Source organism: Salmo salar, chromosome ssa10, assembly GCF_905237065.1.
Source record: "Salmo salar chromosome ssa10, Ssal_v3.1, whole genome shotgun sequence".
Lineage (NCBI taxonomy): Eukaryota > Metazoa > Chordata > Actinopteri > Salmoniformes > Salmonidae > Salmo > Salmo salar.
In genome coordinates, this window is record NC_059451.1 from 87109169 (window position 1) to 87127390 (window position 18222).

At 43.5% G+C, this 18222-nt stretch overlaps 1 protein-coding gene across 4 annotated transcripts in view; it reads right to left on the bottom strand.

Annotated features, from left to right (window-relative positions):
* The window catches only part of LOC100195319 (nucleoporin 93), a 35696-nt gene that overhangs the window by 1254 nt on the left and 16220 nt on the right, over positions 1–18222 (bottom strand). For all 4 annotated transcript variants that reach the window (XM_014124080.2, XM_014124077.2, XM_014124079.2 and 1 more), the window contains 16 exon segments: positions 16691–16753; positions 15755–15883; positions 13056–13130; positions 12059–12151; positions 11794–11933; positions 11531–11663; positions 11004–11161; positions 10599–10764; positions 10157–10250; positions 8558–8749; positions 8185–8311; positions 7395–7512; positions 7102–7218; positions 6842–6960; positions 6520–6637; positions 4933–5016 (listed from right to left, as the gene is read on the bottom strand). In XM_014124080.2, coding sequence (XP_013979555.2) covers positions 4933–5016; positions 6520–6637; positions 6842–6960; positions 7102–7218; positions 7395–7512; positions 8185–8311; positions 8558–8749; positions 10157–10250; positions 10599–10764; positions 11004–11161; positions 11531–11663; positions 11794–11933; positions 12059–12151; positions 13056–13130; positions 15755–15883; positions 16691–16753 — 1926 coding nt within the window.

An 18222-nucleotide genomic window follows, 5' to 3' on the forward strand; every position in this document is an offset into this window, starting at 1 on the left:
ATATGGAACATTTCAAGAACTTTGAAAGTGCAGTCGCAAAAACCATCAAGCACTATGGTGAAACTGGCTCTCATGAGGACTGATAATGGAATGGAAGACCCCAGAGTTACCTCTGCTGCAGAGGATAAGTTCATTAGAGTTACCAGCCTCAGAAAATGCAGGCCAAATAAATGCTTCACAGAGTTCAAGTAACAGACATCTCAACATCAACTGTTCAGAGGAGACTGCTGCGAATCAGGCCTTCGTTGTTGAATTGCTGCAAAAAAACACTACTAAAGGACACCAATAATAAGAGACTTGCTTGGGCCAAGAAACCCGAGCAATGGACATTAGACCAGAAATCTGTCCTTTGGTCTGATGAGTCCAAATTTGAGATTTCTGATTTCAACCGCCGTGTCTTTGTGAGACGCAGAGTAGGTGAACAGATGATCTCCGCATGTGTGGTTACCACCGTGAAGCATGGAGGTGGTGTAATGGTGTGGGGGTGCTTTGCTGGTGATTCTGTCTGTGATTTATTTATAATTCAAGGTACACTTAACCAGCATGGCTACCACAGCATTCTGCAGCGATACACCATCCCATCTGGTTTGGGCTTACTGGGACTATCATTTGTTTATTAACTTGACAATGACACAACACATCTCCAGGCTGTGTAAAGGCAATTTGACCAAGAAGGAGAGCGATGAAGTGCTTGCATCAGATGACCTGGCCTCCACAATCACCTGACCTCAACCCAATTGAGATGCTTTGGGATGAGTTGGACCGCAGAGTGAAGGAAAAGCAGCCAACAAGTGCTCAGCATATGTGGGAACTCCTTCAAGACAGTTGGAAAAGCATTCCAGGTGAAGCTGGTTGAGAGAATGTCAAGCGTGTGCAAAGCTGTCATCAAGGCAAAGGGTGGCTACTTTGAAGAATCTAAAATCTATTTGGATTTGTTTAACACTTTTTTGGTTACTACATGATTCTTCAATGTGTTATTTCATAGTTTTGATGTCTTCACTATTATCATACAATGAAGAAAATAGTAAAAAAATAAAGAAAGAAAAACCCTTGAATGAGTAGGTGTTCTAAAACTTTTGACCGGTAATGGTGGAAGTGTTGCCAACATTTACAATAGCAAATTTCAATTTACAAAGAAAACATTTTCGTCTTTTGAGATTCTAGTCATGGAATCTATGCAGCCTACTCAATCACTTTTTATAGCTACTGTTTACAGACCTCCTGGGTCATATACAGCGTTCCTCACTGAGATCCCTGAATTCCTATTGGACCTTGTAGTCATGGCAGATAGAATATTCAAATTTTTGGTGACTTTAATATTCACATGGAAAAGTCCCCAGACCCACTCCAAAAGGCTTTCGGAGTCATCATCGACTCAGTGGATTTTGTCCAACATGTCTCCGGACCAACTCACTGCCACAGTCATACTCTGGACCTAGTTTTGTCCCGTGGAATAAATGTTGTGGATGTTAATGTTTTTCCTCATAATCCTGGACTATCGAACCACCATTTTATTACGTTTGCAATCGCAACAAATAATCTGCTCAGACCCCAACCAAGGATCATCAAAAGTCGTGCTATAAATTCTCGAACAACCCAAAGATTCCTAGATGCCCTTCCAGACTCCCTCCACCTACCCAAGGACGTCAGAGTACAAAAATCAGTTAACCACCTAACTGAGGAACTCAATTTAACCTTGCGCAATACCCTAGACAAAGTCGCACCCCTAAAAACATTTGTCATAAGAAACTAGCTACCTGGTATACAGAAAATACCTGAGCTCTGAAGCAAGCTTTCAGAAAATTGGAACGGAAATGGAGCTCCACCAAACTGGAAATCTTCCAACTAGCTTGGAAAGTCAGTACCATGCAATATCGAAGAGCCCTCACTGCTGCTCGATCAACCTATTTTTCCAACTTAATTGAGGAAAATAAGAACAATCCAAAGTGTATTTTTGATACTGTCGCAAAGCTAACTAAAAAGCAGAATTCCCCAAGAGAGGATGGCTTTCACTTCAGCAGTGATAAAATCATGAACATCTTTGAGGAAAAGATCATGATCATTAGAAAGCAAATTACGGGCTCTTTAAATCTGCGTATTCCTCCAAAGCTCAATTGTCCTGAGTCTGCACAACTCTGCCAGGACCTAGGATCAAGGGAGACACTCAAGTGTTTTAGTACTATATCTCTTGACACAATGATGAAAATAATCATGGCCTCTAAACCTTCAAGCTGCATACTGGACCCTATTCCAACTAAACAACTGAAAGAGCTGCTTCCTATGCTTGGCCCTCCTATGTTGAACATAATAAATGGCTCTCTATCCACCGGATGTGTACCAAACTCACTAAAAGTGGCAGTAATAAAGCCTCTCTTGAAAAAGCCAAACCTTGACCCAGAAAATATAAAAAACTAAATCGGCCTATATCGAATCTCCCATTCCTCTCAAAAAATATTTTGAAAAAGCTGTTGTGCAGCAACTCACTCCCTTCCCGAAGACAATGTATGCGAAACGCTACAGTTTGGTTTTAGACCCCATCAAAGCACTGAGACTGCACTTGTGAAGGTGGTAAATTACCTTATAATGGCATCAGACCGAGGCTCTGCATCTGTCCTCGTGCTCCTAGACCTTAGCGCTGCTTTTGATACCATCGATCACCACATTATTTTGGAGAGATTGGAAACCCCAATTGGTCTACATGGACAAATTCTGGCCTAGTTTAGATCTTATCTATCAGAAAGATGTCTCTGTGGGTGGTTTGTCCTTTGACAAATCAACTGTAAATTCCGGTGTTCCTCAAGGCTCCGTTTTAGGACCACTATTGTTTTCACTATATATTTTATCTCTTGGTGATGTCAATCGGAAACATAATGTTAACTTTCACTGCGATGCGGATGACACACAGCTGTGCATTTTGATGAAACATGGTGAAGCCCCAAAAATGCCCTCCCTGGAAGCCTGTGTTTCAGACATAAGGAAGTGGATGGCTGAAAATGTTCTACTTTTAAACTAGGACAAAACAGAGATGCTTGTTCTAGGTCCCAAGAAACAAAGAGATCTTCTGTTGAATCTGACAATCTTGATGGTTGTACAGTCGACTCAAATAAAACTGAAGGACCTCAGCGTTACTCTGGACCCTGATCTCTCTTTTGACTAACATTTTAAGACTGTTTCAAGAACAGCTTTTCTCCATCTACGTAACATTGCAAAAATCTGAAACTTTCTGTCCAAAAATGACGCTGAAAAATGAATCCATGCTTTTGTCACTTCTAGGTTAGACTACTGCAATGCTCTACTTTCCAGCTACCTGGATAAAGCACAAAATAAACTTCAGTTAGTGCTAAACACGGCTGCTAGAATCTTGACTAGAACCCCAAAATGTGATCATATTACTCCAGTGCTAGCCTCTCTACGCTGGCTTCCTGTTAAGGCAAGGGCTGATCTCAAGGTTTTACTGCTAACCTACAAAGCATTACATGGGCTTGCTCCTACCCATCTTTCCGATTTGGTCCTGCCGTACATACCTACACGTACGCTACGGTCACAAGACTCAGACCTCCTTACTGTCCCTAGAATTTCTAAGCAAACAGCTGGAGGCAACACTTTCTCCTATAGAGCTCAATTTTTATGGAATGGTCTGCCTATCCATGTGGGAGATGCAGACTCGATCTCAACCTTTAAGTCTTTATTGAAAACTTATCTCTTCAGTAGGTCCTATGATTGAGTGTAGTCTGTCCCAGGAGTGTGAAGGTGAACGGAGAGGCACTGGAGCAACGAACCGCCCTTGCCGTCTCTGCCTGGCCGGTTCCCCTCTCTCCACTGGGATTCTCTGCCTCTAACCCTATTACAGGGGCTGAGACACTGACTTACTGGTACTCTTCCATGCCGTCCCTAGGAGGGGTGCGTCACTTGAGTGGGTTGAGTCACTGACGTGATGTTCCTGTTCGGGTTGGCGCCCCCCCTTGGGTTGTGCCGTGGTGGAGATCTTTGTGGGCTATACTCGGCTTTCTCCTGTGGTTGAAGATATCCCTCTAGTGGTGTGGGGGCTGTGCTTTGGCAAAGTGGGTGAGGTTATATCCTGCCTGGTTGGCCCTGTCCGGCGGTATCGTCGGACGGGGCCACAGTGTCTCCTGACCCCTCCTGTCTCAGCCTCCAGTATTTATACTGCAGTAGTTCATGTGTCAGGGGGGCTAGGGTCAGTCTGTTATATCTGGAGTATTTCTCCTGTCTTATCCGGTGTCCTGTGTGAATTTAAGTATGCTCTCTCTAATTCTCTTTCTATTTTTCTTTCTCTCTCTTGGAGGACCTGAGCCCTAGGACCATGCCTCAGGACTACCTGGCCTGATGACTCCTTGCTGTCCCCAGTCCACCTGGCCGTGCTGCTGCTCCAGTTTCAACTGTTCTGCCTGCGGCTATGAAACCCTGACCTGTTCACCGGACGTGCTACCTGTCCCAGACCTGCTGTTTTCAACTCTCTAGAGACAGCAGGAGCGGTAGAGATACTCTCAATGATTGGCTATGAAAAGCCAACTGACATTTAATCCTGAGGTGCTGACCTGTTGCACCCTCGACAACCACTGTGATTATTATTATTTGACCCTGCTGGTCATCTATGAACATTTGAATATCTTGGCTCTGTTATAATCCCCACCCGGCACAGCCAGAAGAGGACTGGCCACCCCGCATAGCCTGGTTCCTCTCTAGGTTTCTTCCTAGGTTCTGGCCTTTCTAGGGAGTTTTTCCTAGCCACCGTGCTTCTACACCTGCATTGCTTGCTGTTTGGGTTTTTAGGCTGGGTTTCTGTACAGCACTTTGAGATATCAGCTGATGTAAGAAGGGCTTTATAAATACATTTGATTGATTGCTTGTGTACATATATACACAGTACCAGTCAAAAGTTTGGACACACCTACTTATATATATATATCTCACCTCATCACTGAAATTGCGAAATGCAGCAACCCTTTCCTCCACACTGTCTTGACTCAAAGGGACCAGCTTCAGTCTCTCCATCACCTGACAGAGACAAAGAGAGAGAGTTGGTGGGGAGAAGTTAGGGACAGTTAAAGATTCACCCATTTTAAACGTTATATCGTTTTTGTGCATCTAAACACACAAAAACGATATAACATTCAAAAAGGCTGACTCTTTCCTTTAACCCCTAGAGTCGGTGCTTCAATCGAAGTTACATACCAAAAGATTCCCATCAAAATCCATCAGTTTAAACTAGAGATTTTTTTTTGCATTGGATACGTCTCAATCCACCACTGTCGAACTTCAGCATCTGCAGTGAAAGTTGGCAGAGGTAGAACGGTGTTTGTCAGACCATGAGACATCCCGAAAATCGGCCTTTTCAGGAAAACGTTCGTAGGGTCCGAATGGTTTGCCCTAAAAACTATTATGGAAAGGGGAGACTCTCACATTGACGTTCTCCGTTTTGGTCTACAACCCCCACAAGTGTCAAGGGACTCGTCTGAAGGTAACTGGTACCGGTTTGAAAGAAAAAAAAAAAAAATGGAAGTATGAAGGTAGCTTTGTGCTTACCCCAAAAAAGGGGATAAAATATGTATAAAAAAAATTCTATATATATTTTTTTATATCTCCTAGATTTAGGACAGACACTTCAAAACCTTGTTTAATATACTTTTTTTTGACCGGCCTTTTTGCCATTTATGAATGTGTTATTCAATGCGTTTCTATGGGCTTTAGTTGTAAAGGCCAAAATCAATATTTTATCAAATAAAATATGAAAAATGATCTATAATTGTTTTCCATTAAAAAAAGTGGGGCAATAGGGCTTGAAATTACAGAAATGTTTTTTAAAATATAGTTACAATAAAAGTAAACAATTTACTATAAGATTTTACATTTCTTATAACTGTAAAATACATATGATCCAACTTTTTCAGACAGTACAAAATTGGAACTATTTCATAACTGCAGAAAGAATTTTCTCTTAAATGTCCACTAAGAGGCGCAGAGACACCATTCACATGTGCAGACTTCTTACAACTTCAGCTTTAAGTACAAAGTGATTTCGTCCGTCTGTGACCAAGATAAAGTGGTCTTAGTTTAATTATACACAATTATTTAGTATATTTTCATGTTGAGAGCTCTAAATCCGGCTGACCCACTAGATTATCCCGTTTCATGTGCGCTATTGCAAGCACAGATGTGAGTTTCCCAGACACAGGAAATCGTTCCTTGTCTGGATGGGCAAGAAAATGTGTCACGTCACTCCCTATGCAAATGTGGGGTCTGAAACCTGACACTTCAAGTCAGCTTTGCTGGGAGAGTGGGAGCAGAGAGCAGAGAGATGGGGATTTCTGGCAGTGTGAGACACGGACCCTATGACGTTCAGAGAGCTTTGTACACCAAAATGTCATTCGGAGCCAGTCTCCAAACAGGGGACTTATTAACATCTAAGAGGAGAGGAGGCTATCATAACGCTTCTCAATGCCATCTGAATAAACAGCATTGTAAGCCATCAGGCAGGAAGCCCTGGATGATAAGACTCACGTCGTAGGCCCGATCTATGTTTCCAGCATGGTACTCATCAAAGAAGGTCATGAGGTCCAGCAGCAGGTAAAAGGTGCTGTCTGCAGACTTCTCTCCAGCAACACCCTGGGTCCGGTACCTGAGTCAGTAAACAAGTCCACACACTAAAGTTAGAACTGGGCCTAAATGGTCCACTTTTGATGAGGTCCACTTGTCTTTTTAACAATTGCTTTCAGTAAGCCTATATGATGCAACGTCAAACATGATCTAATTTCAGTGGCAATGCAGAATGTAAATGATGCACAGTAAGTATGTGAGTGAGAGTAGGTGGCGAGGATAGTACCGCTCAGCGATGGCAACAGCAGTGTTCTTCAGTCTCTCCTTGTTGGACTGGGCAGCGCTGACTTGGGCGATAACAGGACTCAGCAGCCTGTTCATCAGCTCTAAGACCTTGTCTGGATTCTAAAGATCAGAGGAGAAAAACAGACAAATGTGAGGTGACATTTCATTATTTCCTACTCTTCCTCTACCCAGCCTGTACCTTCACCTAGAGTAAACCCACTGGCACAGCTTGACCGCAACCTTTCCCAGAGCCCTGCTCACCTTGGCCAGCTCATACAGTCTGACTGCTTCCTCAAACAGGCCCTTGTTCTCAGCCTCCAGCGCCACTTTTGTGATAATGGCTCGAGTGTCTCCGGCAAATTTATCAATCACTCCAGGCTGGGGGAGAAGCACAACTCACAATCAGCTCTTTGAACGGCCTGAATACAAATGTTCTAGGGTGCCATGAGCACAATGGAAAACCAGCAGCACCACAAATGCTTTCACAAAAGGGATCATATTTAACTGAGTTAAATAATAATTAACACAAGTGAAAATGAAGGCGTGACCATTACCTTTCTGCTGCCATCTTTTTCTAGTCTTCCTAGAAGCATGTCAAACTCTCGACTCTCAATCACCAGCTCGCTAACACAGCACATGAACATGTTCTCTCCTTGGTTGTTTTTTTCATTCCTGTGTCCAAAAGGAAGAGGATACACATTCACATATTTGATTACCAAACTGAATGATTATATACACATTACATCTTCTAAATAATGATAGAGGTCTGAAGGCTCTCATCAAAATGAACCTGAATAGAAAGAGTAAACCAACCAATAGCATGTGTGAAAGCCTCTGTATTATTCATGGTCAACTCATTCATGGCCCACTGGGTTATTCATATGTATTGTGATTAGATATTTTGATAGTACTGCGATTTGAGGTTCCAACCATATTGCTAACCATATATCTGCAAGACAAGAGAGAGCATGAGAAAACAAGGCTTTGATCAGTCATGGAAATAAGTGCTGAAAACAAGTTGGCTCACTATTTAAAAGAAGAGGGAGAACAAGCTATAGGATGAACAAGACTGGGGTTTTGGCGCAGGTACAGCCGACTACCGCTAGATAAAGCTACCTATAGTAGCAATAAATAAATCATCAAATAGATACTTGGGAGTCAAATATCAAAACAATACTGAGATATGCAACTGTATCGATCCCCCCCATGACTAAGCTTAACGTACCGTAGGAAGTCTACCGCCATGCCTCCAAGTCCTATTGACACTCAGTGGACTGGTGAAGAGGTCCCCTCACCTGAAAACAGCACCTGTTAGGAGGATGGCCGCAACGTAGAGTAACGTACCGTAGGAAGTAGAAGTACTGTAGAGCCTCCCGGGGGTCTGTGGACTCAAACTTGCGCGTGTAGAGCATGAGCAGCCGGATGAAGTTGAGCCGACGCACCATAGGGGGGTCCCCAGCTTCCTGACTCACTGAGAGGTAGAAAACATTCACTTATAAGTATCAGCTTCAAAACTACAATGATGTTTACTTAGAAATTAAGCCCCTTTTTTAAAAAGGAATCAAGCTTTGCATCCCTAATGAACAAGACCACATACTTCATGCAACAGTAAGTCAAGTCTCCTTCCATTTTCTGTGAACTAAGACATCCTTTGTAGAACATGACTGATTGTCAATGTAGAGAAAGTCAGACAGGTAGGTATCCTGACAGGACGTACACAGTTGTGCGCTCTGTCCTGATGACTTGAGCAGCAGCCGTAGCTCGTAGAGAACCAGAGCCACGTGAACTGCATGACTGCGTAGACGCTCCACCCGGAACAGGAAGGCCACAGCAGCCTCAAACTGGGCTGTGAGGAACAGCACCTGGAAATACAGAAACGGCTGTCGGCTGGCCGAGAAGTGGGACTCTCCTATAAAAAGGAACAGAAATAAACTCAAAATCATTAGGATCACATTCACAACATGGAAAATGGAAGATAGAACATGCTAATTCAATATAGATGAAGTCAGCAATTTACTGCCAAAACAACTTAATCACATTTGTAAATGAGGGATAAAAAGTATATTGAAAGCAGGTATATTAAGAAATTAACATCCCATCATGCTTAGGGTCATGTATAAAAATGCTAGGCAGGCCATTATCTTGGCTACCATGGCCATGCCTCCATGGGATGACAATGCCCCCATCCACAGAGCACGACGGTCATTGAATGGTTTGATGAGAATGAAAAAGATGTAAACCATATGCCATGGCCTTCTCAGTCACCAGATCTCAACCCAATTAAAAGATTTGTTTTCCACCACCATCAACAAAATATCAAATTATGGAATTTCTCGTGGAAGAATGGTGTCACATCCCTCCAACAAAGTTCCAGACACTGGTAGAATCTATACCAAGGTGCATTGAAGCCGTTCTGGCTCGTGGTGGCCCAATGCCCTCTTAAGACACTATGTTGGGGTTTCCTTTATTTTGGCAGTTACCTGTAGTTGCTCAGTATTACAAATATTAAAACATTTTCAAACAAACTATTCCACTACATAGTCATCCCATCAACTTGCATTAATCCCTCTCAGTGAAGTTCATGTTCAACTGAGTAGGAAGAAAACATGAATACATCAGCCATTTTGAAAGGCAGCAGGCTTATCTATGAGTCACAGTCACCTTTTAATACACTGTGTTAAAATGAGAGAGATAACAAGCCATGACTCATCCTCCAGGTGGGAGAGCTTTGCCTCCCTCTGTGGGATAAAACTAAAGAAAAGTTGAAGCTTTAAGAGTGAACAATGAAGCACTTCTTTATCCGAACAGAGCAGATCCCAGGGGGGGGACTGAGAAGTGGTGCCATTACACAACTCTACTTTAAAAGTCTAGGCTTAGACGGTATACCGTCTATCGGGGTATTTTGAAATACAGACAATATGATTTTCAATACCAATACACCCCTGCTTATAACTATCTAAAATGTATCTCCAGCTCAGGGCCCCAGCTACGCAGGTATGGTTTGCTAACTTGATAGCTAAGAGGCTAGCGTGTATCAAGCTTCTTGGTTACAGCAGAGACAAACAATCCCCTCCTGGATCAAGATCCCTTCTGCCTAATTTGTTATGTGCGTCAAAATAAATAAAATAAATGCTGGTAATATTGTATACCCCGGTACGGTACAGGAACGGTATGAAAGTATTAAAATCTGAATACCGCCCAACCCTAAGAGTCCTCCAGTCCTAGCCAGTATTCTCTCTTAGAACATAATTAGTATCCAGGTCTATTTTCACCTCAGTAGTCTGGCTGTCATGTATCCTCAGTGTTCTGAACTCACCGTAGTCCTCTAGAAGCTGTTTCTGTAGCTGGGCCAATGTCAGTCTATCCTGAGGAGCACTGCTGCCGTCGTCATCGAAGCACACCTGGTTGAGCTGTGGGCAGGGTGGAAAGAACAGGTCTACATTAATGTCAGGGAGTATTGACAAGAGGGAAACCTATTTTACCTGATCCTCCCTAACTGGGCGGCAGGTAGCGCAGCAGTTAAGAGCGTTGGGCCAGCAATCGAAAGGTCGCTGGTTTGAATTCCAGAGCCAACTAGGTGACAAATCTGTCGAGGTGCCCTTGAGCAAGGCACTTATCTCTAATTGTTCCTTTAAGTCACTGGATAAGAGCGTCTGCAAAATGACTAAAATGTAAATGGAGTATTGCTGTGTTTAAGGCACCATGTATCATGTACACTGGTAATATTAACATACATGCTACAGACTGGTATTCAGCACCTTAAGCCACAGGTAGTCCTCGGTCTTGTCGGCCACATCTCCATGGTTGTCTGCGATGTCACACTTCCCGATGAGGCAGTACACGGCCCTCTTGTAGGGGTCAGCACAGTTCCTCAGCACTCTGCGGTAGTGGAGACGCAGCTTGTTCTCTGTGGCAGGGGCCAGGCTGAGGAGAGGATACAGCATAGGTCAGACAGAGCTTAACACAGAGAGACAAAGACTTGGAGAGAGGAGGAGTACTGAGCAGATTAGTTTCTATTCATATGAGAAAAGCAATCACACTGGTGGTTTGGTGTTCTGAGCCATGGTGTTACAGCACTTCAGGTTGCAGGAGAAAGTGAAACAGAGAACCTAGACCAGATGACTACACACAGTGGAGGTACACAGTATGTGTGAGGTTCCTACCGTCTGTCAGGGCTGTTCATGTACTCCTGGAACCAGGTCTTGAAGTCTCCCAGCTGGTGCTGAGCCCGGTTCACCACCTGCATGGCAGCCCCCAGGTCCCCACAGCGCAGGCAGTAGTAGATCAGAGCCCAGACTGGGTGACCCTCCACCTCACCATCCTGTTATAACACACACAGCTGAGTTTAACTGTGCGTATTGTTTTTTATTTAACTAGGTAAGTCAGTTAAGAACAAATTCTTATTTACAATGACGGCCTACCCCGGCCAAACCCTATCCCAGACGAAGCTGGGCCAATTGTGCGCCACCCTATGGGACTCCCAATCACGATCGGGTGTGATACAGTCTGGAATCGAACCAGGGTCTGTAGTGATGCAGTGCCTTAGACTGCTGTGGTACTCGGGAGCCCTACACGGATCTACACTACACTTAGTAAAAACACCATCTTGAATAATACAGTGCTATGTAAGGCTGTGCACAGCGCTGATGTCTCTAGCAGAATGTGCTGCAGTGTGGGGGCAGTACAGTACCTGCATGCCTGGCAGAGGCCCTGGCAGTTTGATGTTGAGGAAGCTGCGCACCAGCTGATAGGTGCCAGGGACTCCTCCTAGCTGGGCCTGGTGCAGGTTCCCAAACACCGTCACCATGGTGTAGTTCTTATAGCTGCCGTAGTGGAAAAACAAAGAGAAACGTTAGTGTGGGGAGGGGGGGGAGGATAACTACACAAGTGTAGTTTTATAATCCATTAAGGGAGTGTTCTCATTCTAATTTGATGGTTCTGTCCTCCTCCGACCTGTTCTGCAGGAACTGCAGGGCCTGCGTGACGAAAGCCACCTGCATGTCCAAGGCCGTGCGACTCTTCAGCGTGTCTTTGGCTGGGACCAGCAGCACGTCTGTCATCTGCTTCACCATTAACCACATGTCCGACACATTCTGGAGACACAAATACATCCAGAAAAATGACATAATTAGCCATTGAAGGGGAAGAAGAACCAACTAACGTATGCAGATGGGGGGATAATAATGTAGAATGGAGACGTGGATCAGCTGGGGCTTACCTTGTCATCCAGGTTGTCTGCCACTGAGGCACAGAGGTCTCCCAGGTTGGGCTGGACATGTCCATTCACTATCTTCTCATTAAAAATGTAGATCTGAGGCACAATAAAAGCAGAGAAAACACTGATGGAGCAGAGGAGAGCGATCAGTGCTGACGTTTCAGCACTAATGCCAGCAGGGCCCAGCCCTGATCCTGGTCACCACGATCCAGTCACCCAGGGGAGGCTACGATCGCATAGTAAAGTGATTGATGACGAGAAATGGAACAAAAAGGACGAAAACATACAGGAGGTCATCAAAGGAGATCACAAAGACCTGTGGAAGATGACGCCGCCGGCGATGTGGCGACACATTATGTCCCCTTTTACCAGCAGACGCTTTCCTCTTTCACCCAGAATGTACAGACTGGAGGACGAGAGAGACAGGCTATTCTACACCTGTGCAGTGGGGCAGAGAAATTACCCAGCATGCCCTGGCTCTTTCAGCTAATCAATTTCTCTGATCTGTTGCTGCCTTGCTTAGCATGACCCCATTACTATGAAGTGGACTACAGTGCAGCTGCATCCTGACTGAGGCTGTGTTTCCATTCAGATCATGAGGTCAAATCAAATCACATTTTATTGGTCACATACACATAGTTAGCAGATGTTATTGTGGGTGTAGCGAAATGCTTGTGCTTCTAGTTCCGACAGTGCAGTAATATCTAAAAAGTAATCTAACAATTCCACAACAACTACTTTATACACACAAAAGTAAGGTTCCAGGGCACTTAGCTCCAGGCTGACAGGATGTATTACAGCCTATTGAAGTCTAAAATCATAACATAAGGACATTTGTAAAATACACAAGAGAGGATGGGTTTTGGTGATTCACATCTTTGAACATTTGAAATGAGATTGAGGACTGCACTTCCGTTTTGGGCCATTTACTGTAGGTATCTCAGGCTAAATCGTTCTAAGTGGTACTGCAGCGCAATCAGCGTCAAGCCAAATTACTGACCTGTCGTCCATAGGCCACCTCCACGCTGTCAAGAGCACTCCGTCCAGGAACTGCTGCGTCACTCACAAAGCTGGGCTGCAACAAAGACGCACAGGGAGACGAATCATGACTACGGTATGTACGTGTATGTAAAAATACAGAAGTGATTTCTGACTAAATAGAAAAAGGTAAAGGAAATGGAAAACCTAAGAAGAGTGAATTGTTCGCTTGGTTGCTCATAATTGTAAAGCCATGACCAATGTAGCGTGAAAGCCATTGTGAACAAAGTTCACGCTTGAATGCAGACACATTCTAAATGCGAGCACGCACACGCACAAACATTTATCCAGATCGACCTTGCATTCTTCAGAACAAAAGGGACACACCCATACAATGTATGTTAAATGTAGAGGTTTGTCTAGGTAAGGGATAATCAACGAGGTGCTATGCGTTCTATGGAAAAGCATGAACGACGTGGAAGGTGTGTGTGTGTGGAACTGACTTTCCCCGGAGTTGGCATTATTTTCCAGAGAACACTTAGAACCCCGAGTTGATTATCCCTTTTATACCATGGCTATAATTTAACACATTTGCCACTAGAAATGTGTTCATTTGCTAATTTGCCAGTAGAAATGTGTTCATTTGCCAGTAGAAATGTGTTCATTTGCTCATTTGCCAGTAGAAATGTGTTCATTTGCTCATTTGCCACTAGTAATGTGTTCATTTGCTCATTTGCCACTAGTAATGTGTTCATTTGCCACTAGTAATGTGTTCATTTGCCACTAGTAATGTGTTCATTTGCCACTAGTAATGTGTTCATTTGCCACTAGTAATGTGTTCATTTGCCACTAGTAATGTGTTCATTTGCCACTAGTAATGTGTTAATTTGCCACTAGTAATGTGTTAATTTGCCACTAGTAATGTGTTCATTTGCCACTAGAAATGTGTTCATTTGCTCATTTGCCAGTAGAAATGTGTTCATTTGCCACTAGAAATGTGTTCATTTGCTCATTTGCCACTAGTATTGTGTTCATTTGCCACTAGTAATGTGTTCATTTGCTCATTTGCCACTAGAAATGTGTTAATTTGCTCATTTGCCACTAGAAATGTGTTCATTTGCCACTAGAAATGTGTTCATTTGCCACTAGAAATGTGTTCATTTGCTCATTTGCCACTAGAAATGTGTTCATTTGCTCATTTGCCACTAGAAATGTGTTCATTTGCCACTAGAAATGTGTTCATTTGCCACTAGAAATGTGTTAATTTGCTCATTTGCCACTAGAAATGTGTTCATTTGCTCATTTGCCACTAGAAATGTGTTCATTTGCCACTAGAAATGTGTTCATTTGGTCATTTGCCACTAGAAATGTGTTCATTTGCCACTAGAAATGTGTTCATTTGCTCATTTGCCACTAGAAATGTGTTCATTTGCCACTAGAAATGTGTTCATTTGCTCATTTGCCACTCGAAATGTGTTCATTTGCCACTCGAAATGTGTTCATTTGCCACTCGAAATGTGTTCATTTGCCACTAGAAAGGTGTTCATTTGCCACTCGAAAGGTGTTCATTTGCCACTCGAAAGGTGTTCATTTGCCACTAGAAAGGTGTTCATTTGCCACTCGAAAGGTGTTCATTTGCCACTAGAAAGGTGTTCATTTGCCACTCGAAAGGTGTTCATTTGCCACTCGAAAGGTGTTCATTTGCCACTAGAAAGGTGTTCATTTGCCACTAGAAAGGTGTTCATTTGCCACTAGAAAGGTGTTCATTTGCCACTAGAAATGTGTTCATTTGCCAATAGAAATATGTTCAAAATCCACTGAAGTAGCTAGCAAGTTTGCTAGATCGCTGCAGTAGTTGCTGTGGTAACCAAACAGACGTGCTAGTTTAGCTAAACAAACCATCAGTCCTAGCTTGCCATTATGAAAATCAAATTCAACAATGCCAATGTTTTTAATTCGACTTTTGCTTTCAAAAGCAGCTCAAACATAGAACATGTAAGAACTACAGCCATTGAATTCTACCGTGCAAAGATACAGCGCGTTATAGGGAAATAATGCATGCTCTAGAATGCCCTTCAAGCCAATCAGAAACAAGTATTCAAGAATGCCATGGTATAAGGCAGTATGAGGCATGGCATTATAAGAAGAGCATATGAGCAAGAACTGAACACAGTAGAGGGTGTGTTTCTGACATAGGGAGTGAACAGCAGGTCAGACACGGACAATTTAACTGTTGTATAATAATGCAATAAGCACAGAGAAGGACAAAATCCCCCAAAAATCCAAGTGTCAACTCCAACACACACTCCACTGGAGAATGTGCCAGAGCTAGTTTAGGAAAGCAATGCAGCTAGTGTGCTAAATACAGCAGCTGGAGCCCTGAAGGTAACCTAAACAAAGCTGTCTGCATAAAACCAAGCTTGCTTTGGTAAAGACCGATAACATGGTGGAAAACCAAAGCCGAATGTGGCTTTTCTTTACCCATTATTAAAAACAGGAGTACTTCCCATATCTTTTTTTGGAAACGTATCCATTTTTTATGGAAATTCTTGCAAATTGGAGGCGGTTATTGAATTTCGCAACATCCATGTGGGTTAGTATCAGTTTTTGACGAGTGTGTATTTCTCTAAATGTGTGCAAGTCATATATTAAGTATAGAAATTATATCTGGATGTGTGCTTTATGCACTGGAGTTCATAGGGTCTATATGGAGAGACTGACCTCTATGTCTTGGCTGAAGTCCAGAGCATCTTCCCCTGCTCCCAACAAGGTGTGCAGTACTCTCTGTTTCACCTGCTCCCACTGAACCAGCATGGACTCACGGTGGTATTCCTCTGCCAAGAGGAACGTCTGACAGAGAACAAGAACATGTGAGCACAAAATAGAGAGAGAGAAAAAGAGATATGTAACTTGGACAGACCAATTTGAAAGAATTTGAGAGAACCAGGCTAGGCTGCATAAATGGGAGAGAGACCGTGTGATGTTAAAAATAGCTAACACTGCAAAACCTCTCGTCATGAGATATCTGTGCACAATAAACACCTCCAATCACCACAGTCACCCATGCAGGTATCCTGGGGCCCCACACAGTGAAAGTGAGATCTGGGACTTGGGCGGGCTCTTCAAACTGGGTCACGCCCTGTGATGCCTGGGTGTGTGGAGGGATGGGATTGTGACGCTAAATGGGTCTGCATTCATGGCTGGTCCAGATTTAGCCAAGAACAGATTAGACAAGGTCTCTGGATTCCATCTCAATCCCACAGGGACAGCGGATGATAATTGGAAGTGCTCCTAATTAAAGCGGCTCTGAAGTCATGCAGAGGGATCCATTTTAGAAAGATAATAGGCTAAGGCTTTAATCGGAACAAGGTGAGCATCATGATTGGCAACCGAGGGTATGGGTTTATTATTTTTATTCAAAAGTGTGAGACTGATTGAAAATATACCGTACGTATTTAAAAACTAGGTATGCCAAGCTGTCACGGAGAGAAAAGTTAGGAGATACAATCTATGACCGAAACATATCTGTCCCATCTATTCATCAGGTATGTCAAAAAAAAGTAAAAAATGTAAAACAAATGGGATTATTAGATGTGGACATGGGGTGCAATGAGGGTGTGGTCATGGCAACCAGTCAGAGGAGAGTGCGCCACCTACCCTGCGACGTGACTCCTCAATGGCAGAGAGCAGCGCATTGTCCCTCTCATTCTTCAGAAAGCCCTGGAAGGAGAGAAATGGCTGGAGGTTAGACCGACTCTAACCTACTTTCCACTTGACCACACACATACACGGCTCCTGCAAGACGCTAGCTGCAAGGGCTCCTGAGGAGAAGGAAGAACTATCATTATCATGATCGCTGTGCTAAAAATGGGAGAAGCTAACAATCAGGGCGTAGCCCATAGAAGCCTCCTCCAGACCTGACATTCTAAACAGTCCAAAATAACTTCTGTTATATATCTTCTCAAGCGTTAAGACATTTTTCATGCTCATTCTATACAGCTCCAGCCCATCTACCAATCCCCCACATTTGAACAGAGCAAAAACCCAGAGCTCACCAAGTCATTTTACAGTTATTTCAACAGCCTGACTGATAAGCACCAGCCGATTAGACTCACAGCACCTGGCCCTTTGTCCCCATATCATCCCATCTTCAATGTCCTACCTTAGGGAACAAACTCCACAGTGGGCCGACATTCATCAGCATCTACATTCAACTGGCTAACATCATATAGAAGAGACGGATGGATGCATCTTGAAGAGAGTAAAATGTACAACGTCCGTCTGCGGTCAAAATTGTGAAATAGCAAGCTTACCATTCAGTACCCCCAAAAATGGCAGTACTATTGCGGTTACAATACCTACACACCCAAAATTGACCTCGTTTTCTCAAGTTAACAGCATAATGAGGTTAATGAGCAAATGTGCACACTGTAGACTGTGCTCATCCCTTACAGAGTACGCTAATTAATGTACACTTTGGAAGGCAGAGAAACAGCCTCCGCTCCTTTCGATGCCCGAAGAAAAAGAGAAAACATTTTGTACCCAGAACAGGCAGAACCGCCCTCAGAGTAGAGCTGTAGGCTTGCACCAGGCAGCCAGAGTGGCGGGGGGAATGACACTCACACACCCACACATACAGCAAAGATGTAGAACAGGGCGGTGGTGGGGGGTCAATGCATCTAAATCAGGGTGGGGTTGGCTACGGGCAAGAATAAGAGCTAGCACACTGTATGCCAAATGCTGGTGATGAAATCACCCATAGATCCATTGTGGATGGTGAGTAACCAAAGCCAAGCCCATGACTTTGACGCATAGTGGCCACCAGCCTGCCACAATGACACAGATACCCTGATAAGACACTGACAGTCATCACAATGGATGTCACTCACTAAGCCCATCCTCTGTGGTACTGGACACTGTCTTAATATAATCTAGGCTAAACACCGGCCACACCCTTCCACAATGTGAGGACACTAACTTGCCTTAAAAATCAGATAATTTAGCCTATAGTTGTTTTCCATATTCCATAAGAGTCAGTTACATAAGAGACAGTCTCATGCCTTTTTGAGAGGAATTACCTTTTATGCAGATGTTGACATTTTCAAAGCTGAATAGGGTAATGTCATACTTGAGTCTGCGATTAAAGGGGCAATCCAGTGCAAAAAGTGATTTTCCTTTTTAAATGTGTT